The 19,302-nt window shown below is 35.4% G+C and overlaps 1 protein-coding gene across 1 annotated transcript in view; it reads left to right on the top strand.

The window, feature by feature from the left end:
* The window catches only part of PLA2G4F (phospholipase A2 group IVF), a 28,455-nt gene extending 10,684 nt beyond the window's left edge, over positions 1-17,771 (top strand). The window contains exons 6-20 of the mRNA XM_007428599.4: positions 122-164; positions 987-1,050; positions 2,484-2,653; positions 2,734-2,847; positions 3,177-3,214; positions 3,455-3,590; positions 5,346-5,482; positions 6,424-6,646; positions 9,799-9,913; positions 10,486-10,623; positions 12,046-12,153; positions 13,834-14,028; positions 14,351-14,517; positions 15,846-16,032; positions 16,826-17,771. Coding sequence (XP_007428661.1) covers positions 122-164; positions 987-1,050; positions 2,484-2,653; positions 2,734-2,847; positions 3,177-3,214; positions 3,455-3,590; positions 5,346-5,482; positions 6,424-6,646; positions 9,799-9,913; positions 10,486-10,623; positions 12,046-12,153; positions 13,834-14,028; positions 14,351-14,517; positions 15,846-16,032; positions 16,826-17,052 — 2,062 coding nt within the window. The 3' untranslated portion in view covers positions 17,053-17,771. The remainder of the gene's footprint in view (positions 1-121; positions 165-986; positions 1,051-2,483; positions 2,654-2,733; positions 2,848-3,176; positions 3,215-3,454; positions 3,591-5,345; positions 5,483-6,423; positions 6,647-9,798; positions 9,914-10,485; positions 10,624-12,045; positions 12,154-13,833; positions 14,029-14,350; positions 14,518-15,845; positions 16,033-16,825) is intronic.
* The last annotated feature ends 1,531 nt before the right edge of the window (positions 17,772-19,302 follow it).

The following is a 19,302-nucleotide window of genomic DNA, read 5'->3' as shown; positions in this document are numbered from 1 at the left end:
GACTTAATGGGGTTATCATTCATGGGAAACAACTATCCCAACCAAGTTATAAATTAAGGAACTGAATAATATATGTACAATATTTCTGTTGCTGTTCATGGCAATACTTTTATATTTATAGTTCTGATGCTTCTGGTGAAGTTATCACAAATGGAGTCCTCGTGGTGAGTATTTAATACATTGGAGAAGTACTTGCTTTATAACTATCGTTTATTGTGGAATTGTAAAGGTAGGGTTTGCAGTCTTGCAAGGGTTTGCAGGAGAATATTTATCATATTCAAGTCATTTTTCATCTGCTGAAGATGTTAAAATATTTTGTCAAGGGCTCTGAAATGTATAAAATTCATAGTAAAATCAGGATATTTATTGTCAGCTAAAAATGGAAAACTTGTAATATTAATAAAGCATTACAGGATAGTAAATTGATTACCAAAACCCTTTCTAGGTCTTTTCTACCTTCACACAACTCTTTCTAGATTGACTTGTCTGCTCTACAAAACTTGGGTACTAATAAAAAATTCTGGGACATGATTTATTTGAATAGTCAGTTCACTTAGAATGGCATCCCTATTAAGTGTCTCAATAAACCAAGCTTCCACAGAACACAAGATGAAAACCATTGCTCTATAAATGAGTTTTTCCAAGAAATTGAATTATATTTCATACAGACACAGATAAACTTTCCTTTCTCTTAATTGAATGTTATTTTAGTAGGCTTTTTTCCAAATGCAGAGCACTGCATTGTGTTGCCTGTGCCTGATAGCTGTCTTTTTTTTTGAAGTACAAAAAAACCTGAGAAGAGTAAACATTATTTTCAGTTATTTTTAAATATAATTAGCTAGCCAGTGAAAAAACACAGTTACTTTGAATTCCAAAACATGACAATTCAAACCATTTTATTCTGCATTAACTATTCTAGAACTTAACCAAATGGAGACCCAGTTTGCAAAACCAGTATTTGTTTCTGATTACTTCTTTCCACATAGGCTTGTCGTTGCCTTTACCTGCAAGGGACAATTAAGGATCAGAATACAAAGATGAGAGAACAAGGTAGGTCTATTTTGTTATGTTTCCTCTTTCCTCATAATTTTATGATAGATAAAATCATTACTAGGTTTGTATCTGGGAATTCAGTGAACTACTAGAGGTGCAGAACTTTAAGTAAAATGAAATTGAAGTCTGAATTCAAGTCTGGTGATTCTAAAAAGCAACAGTGGAATCAGATCAAATCAGGTATAGTTTTATTGGTTACGTGGAGTTTTCTCAGACTGATCTAGAAAGCAGGCAGATGAGTGAATAGAAATTTGAAATATATATGAGGAAGAGAAGACAATTTGTGCTCAGTTATTTTTGTGGATATATGAAATTTTGTTTAGAATCAAAGTTATGTTTTAGTGGGCTTCTTCCTTTTAAAGCTATGAGGTAACTGGCGGAGTCTGGATGAATTGCTTCCCTAAAATTTCCATCATGTCACTCCTCCCCCAATCTATAAGATAGAGATGATCTTATTTTGTTATTTATTTTGCATGGATGTGTGATTTTTTTTAATGGTTCTTCTTCCCTTTCCGGGTGATGTATTTCCCCCCACTTAGGAATTAATGAAATGCTATATAAACATGGAAGATAGAAGATAACCCATATATTTTAGAGAAAACCTCAAAATGTATAAATTTGATGCTATTTTTTCTTGAATATAACACCCTTAGAAAATAATGTTAGTTAACAGAATTAGCTTCCAGCTTTAATCAAATTTAAATGTTGTTTCTTTATTTCAAGCATAGTGAACATTTCAATTCATAATATTTCAGTTATGTATTTTAGAAATTAATGTTCTGTATAATGTAACAGAATGCCTCAGGAAACCTTTCTCAATCTTTTTACCCTGAAGAAACACTTGAAATAATTTTCAGGTCTCAGGGAACCCTTGCATAAAAATTGCAAAAAATATGAAAACTTCACAATATGATTCACTTCTAATCTGCACAATCCATGTTTTATGATCACAAGAACAGCAAAGCAGCAGGCTGGCAGCTAAGATGTGATGTGTAAAAATCCCCAGCACTGTGTGTACTAGCTAACTTCACAGTTGGCAAAGTTAAAAAAATGATGTGTTTTTTTTCCTAATTACAATCTCTCATGGAACCCCTAGCAACCTCTTGTTGATCCCCATTTGAGAAAGGTTGCCTCAGGAGGTGGCCCATTCTCTTTCAGTGGAAGTGTTTAAACACAGGCTGAATGGCCATGTGTCAAGGATGCTGTAGTAACTGAGGTTGGCACTAGGCAGTGTGTTGTACTAGGTGATCTCCAAGGTCCCTTCCCACCCTTACATCTATGATTGTATGATCAATTAAGTAGAGGTTAAGATCAGATCTATAATATAAGAGGGTGGCATTTTCCTCTTCCTTCTTTGGATTCCCTCCTGTTTATAGCCTATCCTATTTTTTCTGAATCACATATATTCTAAATTCTTACTGTCATTTTAGAAAGCAGCCAGTTCAGGCTTTCACTTCCTGGATCTTATGAGAAACAGTTAAGCAAGCCATGCAAGCCAGACTCCAATCAGACCTGTGGGATCCCATTTGCCTTTCACATAGGCAAAGAGATGTGCTCAGAATTGAGCATGGAGCTGGAAAGAACAATTACAGTTCTTCAGGTGAGAAATGGATACACATTCAGTTTTAAGGATGCTTACAAATATGCTTTCCATATGAAATATGCTGTGTCTGTTTTCAGGATGGAGTGAGTCCTGATTTTGAAGAACACAGTACTGTTCTTGGATCAGGGACTGTTCCATTTCATTCACTACCTCTGGGAAAGGAAGTTGACATAACTGTATCACTTGGAAAGGTAGCATTTATTTTTTTTTCTATTATAGTATTTTTCATAGATTGCACTACCCTGTCAGCAATTTATTTATTTATTCATTTAACAAATTTATATGGCTGCCCATCGTAACCAATATATTCTGGATGATGAACAGGAACTTAAAAACACAGTGAATAGACAAAAACCAATGAAAAGCTTAGTTGAGGGACCCTTAAAAATATCTCTAACAGCATAAAACACACACAGGCTGGGCTCTACTAACATTCTGGAAAATTAATTAATTAATTAATTACTAAATCAGGGGTTTTTTCCTTGTAACCTCTTTCAGAAACTTTTGTCTTTCCTTTTAGGGACTAAGTGTGGATCTAAAGGTGAAAGCTGAAGAAATGTGAGTGAATCCTTCTTTGCAGATGGGGGCTGGCTTGTGCTTACAAACTTTCCTTAGAGATTGTTCTGGGATTTCATTTTCATTTGTTTTTTGGATTTACAGCTGTAAGTCAAAGAAAAGTTGCTGGGAGTTGGGTGGCATATAAATAATAATAATAATAATAATAATAATAATAATAATAATAATAATACACTCGTGCTTATCCTATCCCCTCTTTCTGACACTTTTCTCTTAAACTAGCACAAAGGATCTTGATGTACGTCTTGGTTTTGACCTTTGTAAAGAAGAGCGAGAATTTCTGGAAAAGAGGAAGAAAGTCGCATCTAAGGCACTAAAGAGCATATTCAAATTGAGAGAGGATCCCAGTAAAGATGAGGTGTGTGACTTATCAGAATTTAGTGAACTATGTATGCTCATTTATAATTAGATATAGTTTAAGTGAGATGCTGGCTCTTAAAAATACTACCTTTTGTAAAAGTTCTTCAAATGTCTATCATAGTTAGTGTATTAATAGGAGGTGTCTTTACACTGTGTGCACAATTATTAGGCAAGTGAGTATTTTGACCATATCATCATTTTTATGCATATTTTCCACCTCCAAGCTGTATAAACCTGAATGCTTATTGGATATAAGCATATCAGGTGATGTGTATTTGTGTAATGAGGGAGGGTGTGGCCTAAGGAGATCAACACCCTATATCAAGGTGTGCATAATTATTAGGCAGCTTCTTTTCCTCAGGCAAAAAGGGCCAAAAAAGAGATTTAACTGACTCTGAAAAGTCAAAAATTGTAAAAAGTCTTTCAGAGGGATGCAGCACTCTTGAAATTGCTAAGATATTGGGGTGTGACCACAGAACCATCAAACGTTTTGTTGCAAATAGTCAACAGGATTGCAAGAAACGTGTTGAGAAAAAAACACGCAAATTAACTGCCAAAGATTTGAGAAGAATCAAACGTGAAGCTACCAGGAACCCATTATCCTCCAGTGCTATCATATTCCAGAACTGCAACCTACCTGGAGTGCCCAGAAGTACAAGGTGTTCAGTGCTCAGAGACATGGCCAAGGTAAGGAAGGCTGAAACTCAACCACCACTGAACAAGACACATAAGTTGAAACGGCAAGACTGGGCCAAGAAATAGCTGAAGACAGATTTTTCAAAGGTTTTATGGACTGATGAGATGAGAGTGACTCTTGACGGACCAGATGGATGGGCCTGTGGCTGGATCAGTAACGGGCACAGAGCTCCACTTTGACTCAGACGCCAGCAAGGTAGAGGTGGGGTACTGGTATGGGCTGGTATTATTACAGATGAGCTAGCTGGACCTTTTCGGGTTGAAGATGGACTCAAAATCAACTCCCAAACCTACTGCCAGTTTTTGGAAGACACTTTCTTCAAGCAGTGGTATAGGAAAAAGTCTGCATCTTTCAAGACCATGATGTTTATGCAGGACAGTACTCCATCGCATACATCGAAGTACTCCACTGCGTGGCTAGCCAGTAAAGGCCTCAAAGATGAAAGAATAATGACATGGCCCCCTTCCTCACCTGACCTAAACCCTATTGAGAACTTGTGGGCCCTTCTCAAATGGGAGATTTACGGTGAAGGAAAACAGTACACCTTTCTGAACAGTGTGTGGGAGGCTGTGGTTGCTGCTGCACAAAAAATTGATTGTTAACAGATCAAGAAACTGACAGACTCTATGAATGGAAGGCTTATGACTGTTATTGCAAAGAAGGGTGGCTATATTGGTCACTGATCTTTTGTTTGAAATGTCAGAAATGTTTATTTGTAAATTTTGAGTTTGTTTATTCTTCTCACATTAATAGATAAAAATAAACAAGTGAGATGGGGGAATTTTCATTTTTCATTTAGTTGCATAATAATTCTGCACACTAACAGTTGCCCAATAATTGTGCACACATAGATATGCTCCTAAGAAAGCCAAAACCTCACTTTTACTTTCTTAAAATTCAGTTTGAGGTTTATTAACATTTTGGATTGACCGAGAGAACTGTAGTTGTTCAATAATGAAATTCATCCTCAAAAATACAACTTGCCTAATTGTGCACGCAGTGTATTGTCTTTTACATAATAATTTGAGCTTCCTCCCCTCTCCTTTTTGTCTTAAGGTGCCTGTTGTAGCAGTCCTAGGATCTGGGGGAGGGATAAGAGCACTGTCATCATTTTATGGAAGTTTGCTTGGTCTTCAGCAGCTAAATCTTCTGGATTGTATTACGTATCTTTCAGGGATTTCTGGTTCTACATGGTATGTATCTATGGTAGGTATTTCTTATATTGAAAATAAAGTAACAATTAAGATATTGTTTTGCTCTTTGGAGTATTTGCTAAAATCATGTTTCATTCTCCTGTTTGAACAAGTAGATAGCACGAAAACAGATTCTTACAATAATAAGGTTCCTTTTTCTTGTCTGATCATTGTTCAGATATGCCTATCACACAATTATGTACCTTTATATGCACTATCTGCCTGGGTTTGGAAAAGTTATTAATTTTCTTTCTTTTTAGTTCTTATTTCTCTATTTTTACCTGTTTTATTGTTTCTTGATTGCTGGCCTTATGACTGTAATAAACATTTGATAATAAGGACATTTCAGTATCTCCTTTTTTAGATCAACTACAATGATAAAAAACTAATACAAACTAAAAATAATAAGAAAGGAAGGTGCAGAAAAGAAAAAGAAAATAGAAAAAAATTGAAAATAAAGAAAAAAATATGAATATAAAGAAATTCTTCCTTAAAGAAAAGGAAAAGAAATTATAAAGAAGTGACTTCCCCCTTCATCACAAGTATCAACAATTTTAGTAACTTATAACTTCTCTTAAAATACAACAAATGATCTCTTCTTCCCATATCCCATTTTTTATCTATAAACAAATCCTAAACACCAAATGTGCACAAGACCTGGCAAGAGCATTGTCTTAATGGATAGTAAAAATTTAGTCACAGATGTTTTTCAGAAGCTCAGTAGTAAGCAAAGCAAGTATAGGTATAGTAACAAAAGGTTAAAATAGTTGTGTAGATTCATTTTATTTCTTCTAAGAATCTTAGGATTAGTCTCTTTACTTGGATATTAGTCTTCACGAGGTTTTTTTCAAAGAAGGTACTTATATCTCTCCCGCATCTTTATTTATTAAATAGCTACAGTTCAATGCTGTTGTACTGAATTGTCATCAAAATTTTTACAGGTGTTTATCAGTTTTGTATCAGGACCATGAATGGTCACAGAAGGACCTCAAGGCTCCAATCAGCAATGCACAGGATAAAATATCCAGCAGTAAAGTGGCAGCTTTCTCCTCAGAGCAGATGAAGTACTACTTCCAGGAACTGAACACTATGGAAAATACTGGGCGGAAAGTATCTTTCACTGATCTGTGGGGCCTTATTGTTGAGTACTTCCTGCAACAGAAGGTGAGACTTTCTAAATTTGGAATCTTTATTATTTACCTTCTTAGAAAGCTTAGTGTTTTAAATTCCTTCACATTTGTTCCTGCTTGATCCATACTAATAATCTTTTCTCCTTGAAATCCTAAAACAAATAGAGATTCCATTACATATTTATTAAAAAATACTAATCTCAAATAGCAGCCCAGTCCTGGGCTGAGCATTTAAATGATTGAAGGCAGGAGATAAGCATGAGTGTGAAGAAAACAACTTTTGCCTTGGAGTGTGTTCCTTCATTGTGATGCAAGACTTGTCTCTGCCTCTATATGCCCAAAGAGCAAGAACACGATAGATTGGACAAGATAGATGGAACAAGGCTTTTGGATCTGTGTCTTGTTGAGCACTGCCTGTTGAAAAAGTGCTGATTTTCATTAGACGTGTTCTGCTGCTTTATTTATTAATGCAGAGAACATTGCAAAGTCACTGCTAAATCTCCAGACATTTTTTTTCCATCTAAAGGAATGTTCTTAGAGAGCACACAGCAGTATTAACTACCTATATTACCACTGATTCTTACCCTATTTGCTACAGTTCATATGATCACTGTTTAACTTCATGACTGTTGTGAGTGTATCCTTATCTGTAGACACACTCAGATGCTCAATACACATAGAATTCACATTTTCCTGAAGTAGAGATGGCCTTTCTTTCATGTAGGCACAGAGAGATATCTCTAGTCTTTCCATTGGCAAGAGACAGAAATTTTGAGTGCTCTTAAAACAAAGGAAGAACTGGAAAAAGGGCAGAACGTGCTGGATTAAGACTGAAAATTTATGGGATTATCTCACCACAGCCTCAGATTTAAGTGAAGAATTTCCAGGAAAAAGGGAAATCCGGAAATAGAAGCAGATACATCATTTTGTATCAGAAAGCCTGTGATTTGGAAGAAATAGATGAATGTTCTAATCAGAAGTTTATGTCATCTGTTTTCTGTGTAGTGTTTAAGTCTCAAGGTCTCCTGTCTTAAATTTTTCTGTCTAGTGTAGAAAACTGGGTTTTATCTCAGCCTTCCATTCAGGCTGTGCATGATGGTTTAAAATTTCTTTAGAATATTCTTGGAAATAATATATTAATTTGGAACCTCTTTACGCAGAATTGCCCCTAGGTATTTGTAGCAGGCCAGCACCACCTTGTTGTCTGTCCAAAACCTTATATTTGATTTTATATCTTCTATCTAAATTTGTATTCAGTTGCTGTCTGATATTTGAACCCACTGTATTTTATTTCCTTCACTATAGAATGGTTTGCATTTTAATATTTAAGCTTAAAAGGGGATTTTACATTTTCCATCTTTTTTAAAAAAATAAGTTTGATTTTATTTTTTTCTTGTGAGATTGATCTATTTCCTGGTGTTGTGGGGAAGGGGACCAAAGAGGGCCTGATTTATCTAATCACTCACCTTGATGCTTTATGACCATGAGATGCTGTTACAGAAATTATTTTGATAGAGCAATTAGAGGAACTTGGTAAGTTTAGCCTAAAGAAAAGAAGGCCAAGGAGAGACATGATAGCAGTTTCCAATATATGAAGGGATGTCACAGGGAAAAGGGTAAGGATTTATTTTCCAGGGCACCTGAAGCATCAAGTGGGTGATGAGACAAGAACCAGTGGGTGGAAGCTTTCCAGTGAGAGATCCAAACTTGAAATAAGGATGGATTTCCTGACTGTGAGAGCTGTTAAGTAATCGAACAGCCTGTCTCCTGAGGTTGTAGGATGCTTCATCGTTGGAGGTTTTCAAGAATTGTTTGGGTGACCATTTGTTTGAGATGGTATGAAGGTTCCTGCCCTGGGCAGGGGGTTGGATTAAAAAACCTCCAAGGTTTCTTCCAACCCTATGATTATAACAATAACAACAACAAAAGTTTTATTTAATTATTCACAGACCCAGAAAAACATAATGGCAGACATTTTAAGATGAGGAAAATTAAAAATGACATGGCTAGGAAGAATATTTATTCTCATGAAGGTGAATGCACAAAAATATTTGACCAGTGGAGAAATAATAATTAATACAGACTGTAAAACATACTTATTAAGAGAAAGATAAGATATTTCAAGATTCTTTTCTTTGGAATGAAAGAATCACCTTACTTGTTTCAACATCTTCAAATAAGCAGGATAGTCCAAAAGAAATCACAAAAGTAGTATGAAATACTTACATTTGAAGAACCTATAACTTAAAGCTCAGAACATTCTGGGGGGCTTATTTACAAGTTGTTAATGAAACATGGCTCAAAAACCAAACATGTTGAAGACTGTATGATTAAATGGGTGCATATCACAGAGACATCTGGTACAAGATTTTTTATTATTGGGATACTCCAGTATTGATTGCCAAAATAAGTAGCACATTTTCAAAAAATTGTTGGAAGTGCAATAATCAGAATCATTTTTTCACATTTGGGTACAATGTTTTCTTTGATTCATTAAATAAGGATAGAATTTCTAGACTATACAGGAACCTTTGTTAATTTTTAATGTTGATTTATGATTCATATTATACTGGCTACTGTTTTTAATTATTGAATATTGGACATTTAATAGTGTGCTGAAGTCTTAAATTGATACAAGATATTTTAATATGCAGCACTATCTAATGTTGTTTCAAATTTTTATTTGATTTTATATTGCTTGTAAATATTTTCCTTGGTTTTTCTTTTTTCTGATTCTCTTTTTGGTTCTTTTTAAATATCTACTAAAACTAAAAAAAAAGAAAGAAATTATTTTGCTTTTTGATCTTTTTATAGACATAAAGGTAACATAGGTTATGAAAACACTCTGGGGTTAGGCAGAGGACACCTGATAAGGTGTCCTCTGGAAGATACGTGGTAGCAGGGCTTCTGAGCAAGGGAGTTTAAGACCAAGGGAGTGTTCCATTCTACGTGCTCAGCCAGGTTCCTCTACCATAGCTCATAATGTAGAATGAATAACATAAACACACACACACACAAGATAAATGTTGTCAAATTATAGCCATCTAATCAGTAGGAACATACTGGGCATGCTTTGTTCTCTTATTGAGAATGTAGGGGTCTAAAATATATGCATAAGTTATAAACTCTAATTTCATTGTAATGTTTATCCTGTGATATATCCTGTGATTCTTTTCTTCTATTTAGGAAGACCAGTCAAAATTGTCTGACCAGCAGGAAGCTGTGAAATATGGGCAGAATCCCTACCCAATCTATGCAGCTATTAATGTGAGGCCCAATGTTCGTGGTGATGACTTTGCAGGTATAATAAGGCAGGTGTATTTCATTCTTATAAAACCTGGGGCTACTTTATTCTTCTAGGATGTCCTTAGTGTTAGCAATTTCATAACAGTTACACAATACTGCATAATGGTCTTACTGAATAGCCTTTATGACTTCTCCAGTTTTCTAATGAACATGTGAATGCTGAAAATGTAAGTACAGTAGAGTCTTGTTTAACCAACCTTCGCTTATCCGACATTCCATCTTATCCGACGCCCCTAAAAAAAACACAACACGCATAAATTGGCAACGAGAAAAGTGTGCCGCTTGTTTGCAAGCGTGAGTGTACTCTTTCTTGTTGCTCCTGACGGTGCAGCACCGCAATGCAAAAATCGATTGCAACAGGTGCAGTGGATCGTTTTTTTTTTTTTTTTACCGCACTCAATCGTTACTGTGTGTTATCTGACATTTTTGCTTATCCGACGTTCTGCCGGCCCATTTATGTCGGATAAGCGAGACTCTACTGTATCTCAATTAGACTCTTTGCTTGAATGAGAACATAGTGGTTTTGCTTAAATGTTTTCAGTATGCTGACAGTGTTTTTCTTTTTAGAGTGGTGTGAGTTCACACCATATGAGGTTGGATTCCGGAAATATGGTGCTTTTGTTCGAACAGAAGACTTTGATAGTGAGTTTTTCATGGGGCGGCTGATTAAAAAGCATCCTGAGCCCCGGATCTGCTACTTGCAGGGTATGTATTTCAGAACTTACTGTAGATAATCCAAAGGCAAATACATTCATAAAGCCTATTTTGTGATACTCTTCTAAAACTTTACTTCTGGCACAGAGAAGTTCTATTGAATGGATTTTTCAGGATTGGATATTTCAAATTGAAAAGAAATAACTTTGCAGATCATATTGTCAGTGATACGATTTACTTGCTGTTACAATCTATTTTATTATCAACATTGTAACAAAGAGTCCTCTGACAACATAATCTTATCAGCACACATGGTAATATGAATAATGTATGTTGACCTGTTATGGATGGGTGAATTCATAATTCTTTTTGAGAGTTGGTAGGAGTGTCTCTTTTAGCTCTATAATTTAAAGATTAGCTTTCTCTGAGGCTTAGCCTCAGAAACACTTGCCAACACATATAGCATATCCTTGGTCAATTGACATTCTGTATCCCTTCTTCATTTACCCCCAAATGATATTTTTTAGTTCTGAGCTAGGTTCATATATTGCATTAAGCCATGATGTAGTTTATTTGATTTCATCTGATTAATAAACTGTAGTTAAAATAAATCATGGGTTAGTAGAGTGTGTGGAAACTAGCCAGATATTAAAACCTGAAGGCTGAACCTCATTCCAACTATAGCTTCTGGATAGTTTTCAGCACTTCACCAGACATCATAAACGATCCTTCATCACCCTGTTAAAATTAAACAAACCAGAAAGCACTTTTCACATTGTTTTATAACAACACAACAACAGCAACATGATTCTAATGGCCTGCATGGTACATGGTAAATAAATGTTGTGTTTGAGAATAAAAACAATTTATTTGATGTAGAAGACATGAGTGAAACTCACACAAAGTATTTCTCAGTATTATTTGATTTTAAAACTGTTCTTTATTAAACAAAACAAAATCCAGTATGTGAAGATGATGAGAATTGTAATTCCAATATTTGGAGAGTGAAGTTGAGGAAGGGTAATAAAATTATACAACTGTCAGGGATAAACCTCAAATTGAATCTAATTCTTTATATCACTTTTTAAGCTTGAGCATTTCACTTTTTATAATAATGGCTACTGGTAGACTTTTTGTTATCCCTTCACCAATAAATAATATTGCATATTTTAGATAGTGTAATCTGCATTTATTTTCTGAAATATAAACATGGTAGGATACATAGTCTTTTAAATTAATCAGGCAGCTAGTTACATCCAGTGCCAGGCATTATCCAGTGCCAGGCAGTATCTTCAAAGCCATTTGCTGAAAACACAAATTTGTTGTAATCTTTGTGCTAATTTATCTCTGCTCTTTGGAAACAATCTTGTATACTAACTCTTGAGGCTACATACATAGATTAAATTAAAAGTCTAGTACTCAATGCCACTTATAGCATGCCTAGGTTCAAACCCTGTTTTGTGTACTCTACAGGGATGTGGGGTAGTGCCTTTGCTGCCAGTCTGGATGATGTCTGTCTGAAGGTAGTTGGCTCAGGATTCAGCTTTCTGGAATCACTGGGTGATGTTGTCAAAGTAATTGGTAAGTAAGGAGCTAATTTGCACGCCAATTCATACTGTTATGCTAGATTTTTTTTTTTTTTGGATACATGAACTTTTTCATAACTATAACTTTACTATGGTCATGGGCTGATGTGAATTATCCAAGTAGAAAAGAGGCATACATCTATGGAATAGTTGACCCTTTTTTTCTATCAAGTAATCCAAATGGAACTTGCCCCCAGCCAAACAGCTCTGATCCTATGATTTTGAGAAAAACAGGAGCAATGCTCTAAATCATTGCTCCCATGTTTGTTTTCTAAGAAAACAGAATGTTAATTTTGTTTCTTTTTATTTAATATCATTCTTGAAAAACTGCTCCCACTTCCACCCTTTTACCTCTAAGTCCCTCCCCCCCATGCTCCCAAATACACAACTGAAATTTGACATTTTCATTGTTCACCATTTATGAGGAAAGCTTTTTGCTCTTGAATTTTGGTGGCATAATTTTGGGTCATATTTCTACTCTCATTTTACTTCCCAAAGGACTTCTATTCTCTTACAACTGGCCAAAGTGTGTGTGTGTGTGTTGGGGGAAGGTTGAAAATTTGGCTTCAATTCTTAAGCTGGTTGGGGAAGGATTTTGTCTTTCTAAACCCAGAAATTGCCAATCCCTGCTGATGTGGACGATGCAGCTGAAATTCAGTTGTTGGAGTCCTTCATAAAAATCTTCATATTGTTACAGTATATATGTATGTTGCTTTTATATCAGCTTTCTCAGTTCTACAAGGAATGTTTCTTATTCAACAATAAGAATATACTGTTTTTAGTAACAATAAATGTGTGTATGTTTTAGTAACATATTCAACAATATGGAATATACTGTAGTAACAAATCAAATGGCAGTGTAATGTTTACATTGGTACAAAATGAAATGGTTGTTTTACTCATAAGCAGTGAAGAACAAATAATAGAACTCCAAATTTGATTATAGTTCTGAATTATTTTACATGATCAGAAAGAACCTCTTGAAACTTCCATTAGCAAATACACTGCAATCCATTAGTGTCCTTATTAACATGTTTTAAACTTTTTTTACAATAGTTTTGTGGACTTCAGTCATTTCAACTCTAAACTGTTTAAAAAATCAGTAATATAATGAATACAATAATATTGAAAACACCAAGAATATCGTCAAACCATCTGTCGCAACAGTCAATCAATAAGCATTCTATATTCTGTTTCTGCTTTTTAAGTTTTGTGAATTGCCTAAGGTACTCTCCCCCAATCCTGTAGGTAGAAAGGCAAGGGATAAATAATAATTTTAAAAACCTAGAACAAATAATGTAAAAAGATAAAAATGTACTCAAGTCAAGCTTGACTCCTGGTGACTAAACAGGCACAACCATGTAGTTTTCTTGGCAGTGGTATGGAAGTGTCTTCCATTATCTTCTTCCAGGATGGATTTTGCATCCCAGGGTAGCCTTTAGCCTTAGGATTCTGTGTTGGAATTGCATCCAAAGCTGGGTCTGCTAAGCTTCCAAGTCCAGATGAGATCAGAAAATGATTTGCTCACAAAAATCATTATAAAGGATCACAAAATGTAAATAGTTTCATACTAATTGAAATACCTGATTACTCCAAAGCTATTAACATCTCACAGGGTAGGCTCAATAAATAGATTTGTACTGTTTTACCATATTTAGTATTGTCATGATTGCAGATGACTGTCGACGATTCCATTTCCGGGATCCTATGAGGTTGAAGACTCGTCTGGTTATACCAGGAGGACCATTACTACAAATTTTCCAGGACTTCTTCAAGTCTCGTGTAACTGCTGGTGAAACGTTTAATTTCATGCACGGTTTATACCTTCACAGAGATTATATCAGCCTCAAGAAGTTTGTCATCTCAAAAGGTAATTTTGGATTAATAAGCCTCCATAGGTTTGTGGTATAAAAATTATGTTTTGGAGTGTGTGTGTGTGTGCGGGTGGGGGGAAGAGAGCAATACGAATAATCCAACGTTTTCAAATTAAATATGAAATACATGTACAGTAGGCAAATCATCTTATTAATGAGATAATTAGATCTAAAATTTAGCCAGTTAACCCCCCCTCAAAAAAGAAATAGCTTTTATTCAGTTCTAAAATATTTTAGATTCCATAGATTGTAGTTTTTGCTTCATTTCACTGGTAAGACTGAAGTATGAAAATGTTCTATTATGTTGCTTTTTTCCAGAAACTCACCTAGATGCCTTTCCTAACATGCTGACTCCAATGGAAGAGAATCTTTACCTAGTAGATGGTGGCTTTTCTATTAATTCTCCCTTTCCATTGGTAATTCAGCCAGAAAGAGATGTTGATGTGATTTTATCATTTAATTATTCTTGGGAAGCACCATTTGAGGTAAGATGCATAAGTACAAAGGGAATTGTTCTTTGCTCCAGTCTCTGGGTAAAGATTCCAATATTCATCCATCCCAAGATACTTCATCTCAAGATCCATTATCCTTCAAGATGCTAATTTGTATATTCAAATTGGGTTAAAGTCAGAATGCATATCTATTAAACATTTTGAGTTGCAGTTTACTTATTTTTTAATAAGTTTTTACTTATTAAAAATATTTTATTGAACATTTTAAGAACAATATATAAATAGAAAAACTGCTATTTATATATTGTAAATATGGGAGAAAAGTGTAGAATCAGGTGAATAAACAAGGGATATATGGGTATCATAAAAGTTAAGTGGTTAAAAGCAGTGTTTCTCAACCTTGGCAACTTTAAGATGTGTGAACTTCAACTCCCAGAATTTCCCAACCAGCATGCTGGCTGGGGAATTCTGGGAGTTGAAGTCCACACATTTTAAAGTTACCAAGGTTGAGAAACACTGGGTTATAGGTAACTAAGTATATTATATTAGGGGAGGAGGAGGAGTATATTATATTGTTTTAAAAACCTGAAAATCACTACTAAACTGTAAGCAAAAATACAGATATCAGTAACAGTGGATAATAAATTACGTCCATACTACTAGAAGTCTTTTCTAATTTAAGGAGTCCTATAAATATTAAGACTTTTCTAGAGAGGAACCCACATTTTGGATGTGGTACAAATCCATATATTAAATGATAAGTCTAAAAATGGCTTCCAAATTAAATGAAATTCAGTGTTAGGTTTTCTTTTAAGATACAAGTTGTTCTAGACATTGAAGTCTGCTCCCACAATTTAGTTAGCCATTCTTCCTTTCCAATAAGAGGCATAAAGTATCTTTGCAGCACTTCACATATACAAAGCCAGTTCAGTATACTTTGTAGGAATATATTGTTTAATGAAACTTATTAAGAACATTGCAGTTTGAAAAGTAAATTCAACTTTTAAGATTTGTTTCATTCTAGTATAAATTATTCTCCAGAACTGCTGAGCTTTGTATACAGCTCCTTTGGCTTTACAGCTCCTTTTCTAGCTTAGGTTCATTGGAGGTATTCAGGGAATAATGTATATTCTAGTTCAGGAGAATGATACTGGTTGAGTCCTCTCTATAGACAGTTATTACTGTGAAAATCACTTTGGAAGGTAGGTGACTGTCAAAAGACACATAGTATCAACAGGTGAATTAAAATCCTTTAAAAAAAACTCAGTTCCAGTTATTCCCTTTTGCAGGGGTTTGCTTGGTATTGTGGTCAGATATGGGGAAAAACCCTTATAGTTTGCTTAAAAACTGTGTGACTACAGGTCTTGGAGTTAACTCAGAAATATTGCAGAGAACGAGACATTCCTTTCCCACAAATAAATTTTAATAAAGAAGATGAAGAAAGTCCTAAGGAATGTTACATGTTTATGGATGCTGAGAACCCAAAGGCTCCCATAGTCCTCCACTTCCCTCTGGTTAATGATACATTCCGTAAATACAAAGTGCCAGGTACGAAATCTTTAAATATCTTCCATTTTAAATGTATCTTGCTATCAGTAGTAGCAGAACTTTGGATTGGTTGAATATTTTGAACTTAGATTTTGGTGTTGTCATGAATTTATTGTAGAAAACATCAAAGGCTTTCTATTTGGAGGAGGAGATAAACTGGGTGTCATCACAGGATTCTTTTACAAAGCTGGAAATTCGCAAATCCAAATAGAAGATCTTGTGTAAATAAGGCTCTAACAACAGTTCTACCACACATGCTGATTATGGATTTATTATTTCAGCTGTTTATAATTAACTAATGAGACGTTCCAAAGCAACATTTTCCAATCTTTGGTGTTAAAATTGACATTGGACTACAGCTCCCATGACCCCATCTTCCATATGCTGACTGGGAATAAAAAATTATAGTTCAGTATTTGGGGAATTGAGGCGATTAAAGGCTGTTCTAAAAGCACCAGTATTTGCATATTATAAAGAATCTATCCCATATACCTTTTAACTTTACAATATGAACAGGTTTGTTTTATAAAGCAGAACCAAGTGTGGGCCACAGGGAAATTCCTTCCTTGCAAAGAATGAAACTATGAGATTTTCAGTGTTGTTTTATGAATGATGTGCTTTAATTAGGCACATTGTTGTCTTGGGAAACTGGAGTAAGGATGACACTTGCTCCACTTGAAGTAAATATGGGTGTGCATTGAGCGATAGATCTAGGCACAGGATATCCACCTCTCAGAACAAAACTAATACTTAATACTCACAGAGTGTATGTTATTCCTTCCACTACTTACAGGAATAGAACGTGAATCAGAAGAGGAAAAGTCCTTTGCTGATTTTCAAATTGAAGGAAAAGATTCACCATACAGGACACTGAACTTTACCTATGCATCTGATGAATTTGACAGACTAGTACAATTGAATTGCTATAATGTACTGAATAACATGGATGCAATTTTGAAAGCATTAAGTCTGGGTTTAAGCAGACGAAAGCTAAAAAGCAGGACCCAAGTGCTTCCTTGAAAACATGTCATGAACGAATTGCAGTTCTTTATGGAAGATTTAAGAAGGCCTAACAAATTTACAAAGTATCCTTTTATGTGAAAGGATATTGCACATTTACTTATTCCATTGGAGTAAAAGTTCCTTTTATATACTGAAGAAAATCCAGAGACATATGTCAGCTGCAGCTAATTATTGGGTACATGTAAGGTATACTGTATTATTCAGCGATAGTTTTTTTCTGAACATCTCCTAGAAGCTCAATTAAGATATTTCTCTTCTCATGTGATCTATAAAGTCTTGTTTTCTAACCAACAGTTGAAATATAATTAAAACTGACACTTTGTTTCCTGAGCTTCCCATGATCAAAATGTGAAGAACATTTGTTTAAGGCAGTTTTAATGAATAGGAAATCCAGTGTAACTATGAATAACCATATTATGGTTATGATTTGTGAAGATGCTACTCATGTTGGATCATGGAATACAACTACTACTCTTAGAAGGTTGAAATCTTTGATGAAACATTCATATTATCAAATGTAACTGTATTGTTATTTTAAGCAATTTTTGATTCTTGAGCCATTGGGAGAGAAATCTCAACACTCTTCTTGAAAGTTAAAGGAAATGAATGACACTTCGCTTTTCATAAGAAGCCATATTTCATGTTTTCCACAAAGCATTGTTTATTTTATTAAAAATCTAAGAGTACTTTTTCTACATAATAAAATTATTTTTATAAGTGCCAACTGTTATTGTGAATATTTGCTGAACGTATTTTCATTCAGTGGATTTACATCAGAGATGCACAGTCTGAAGCCTTAGTCCTGCAAATGGCTTGAGGGCAATGTGTTAAATACATTTGGAGGATAATTATGCTAAATACAGTACTGTGCAAAAGTTTTAGGCAGGTGTGAAAAAATGCTGTAAAGTAAGAATGCTTTCAAAAATATATACTGTAATTGTTTATGTTTATCAATTTATAAAATGCAAAGTGAGTGAACAGAAGAGAAATCCAAATCAAATCAATATTTGGTATGACCACCCTTTGCCTTCAAAACAGCATCAGTTCTAGGTACACTTGCACACAGTTTTTGAAGGAACTCGGCAGGTAGGTTGTTCCAAACATCTTGGAGAACTAACCACAGATCTCCTGTGGATATAGGGTGCCTCAAATCCTTTTGTCTATTCATGTAATCCCAGACAGATTTGATGATCTTGAGGTCAGGGCTCTGTGGGGGCCAAACCATCACTTCCAGGACTCCTTGTTCTTTATGCTGAAAATAGTTCTTAATGACATTGGCTGTATGTTTGGGGTCATTGTCCTGCTGCAGAATAAATTTGGGGCCAATCACACGCCTCCCTGATGGTATGGCATGATGGATAAGTATCCACCTGTATTTCTCAGCACTGAGAACACCATTGATCCTAACCAAATTTCCAACTCCATTTGCAGAAATACAGCCCCAAAGGAACCTCCACCATGCTTCACTGTTGCCTGCAGACACTCATTATTGTACCACTCTCCAGCCCTTTGGTGAACAAACTGCCTCCTGCTACAGCCAAATATTTCAAATTTTGACTCACCAGTACAGAGCGCCTGCTGCCATTTTTCTGCACCCCAGTTCCTATGTTTTCATGCATAGTTGAGTCGCTTAGCCTTGTTTCCACATGGGAGGTATGGCTTTTTGGCTGCAGTTCTTCCATGAAGACCACTTCTGGCCAGACTTCTCTGGGCAGGAGTTGGGTGTACCTGGGTCCCACTGGTTTCTGCCAATTCTGTGCTGATGGCACTGCTGGACATCTTCCAATGTCAAAGGGAAGTAAGCATGATATGTCTTCCATCTGCTGTATTAAGTTTCCTTGGCCAACCACTGTCTACGGTCCTCAACATTGCCCGTTTCTTTGTGCTTCTAAAGAGCTTGTACAGCACATCTTGAAACTCCAGTCTACTTTGAAATTCTTGCCTGGGAGAGAACTTGCTGATGCAGTATAACTACCTTGTGTCTTGTTGCTGTGCTCAGTCTTGCCATGGTGTATCACCTGTGACATGAAACTGTCTTCCACAACCTCACCTTAGTAGCAGAGTTTGGCTGTTTCTCACCCAGTTTTAAGCCTCCTACACAGCTGTTTCTGTTTCAGTTAATGTGTTTCAACCTACATATGAAATTGATGATCATTAGCACCTGCTTGGTATAATTGGTTAATCATACACCTGACTCTAATCCTACAAGATCCCTGACTTTGTGCAAGTGTACAAGTGTAAGAACTG

The sequence above is a fragment of the Python bivittatus genome, unplaced genomic scaffold (assembly GCF_059951505.1).
Source record: "Python bivittatus isolate LINGU-HERP-01145 unplaced genomic scaffold, Pbiv_v1 ctg000480_np1212, whole genome shotgun sequence".
Classification (NCBI taxonomy): domain Eukaryota; kingdom Metazoa; phylum Chordata; class Lepidosauria; order Squamata; family Pythonidae; genus Python; species Python bivittatus.
Note: the sequence above shows the minus strand (reverse complement) of the source record. Positions and strands in the feature narration are given on the sequence as shown.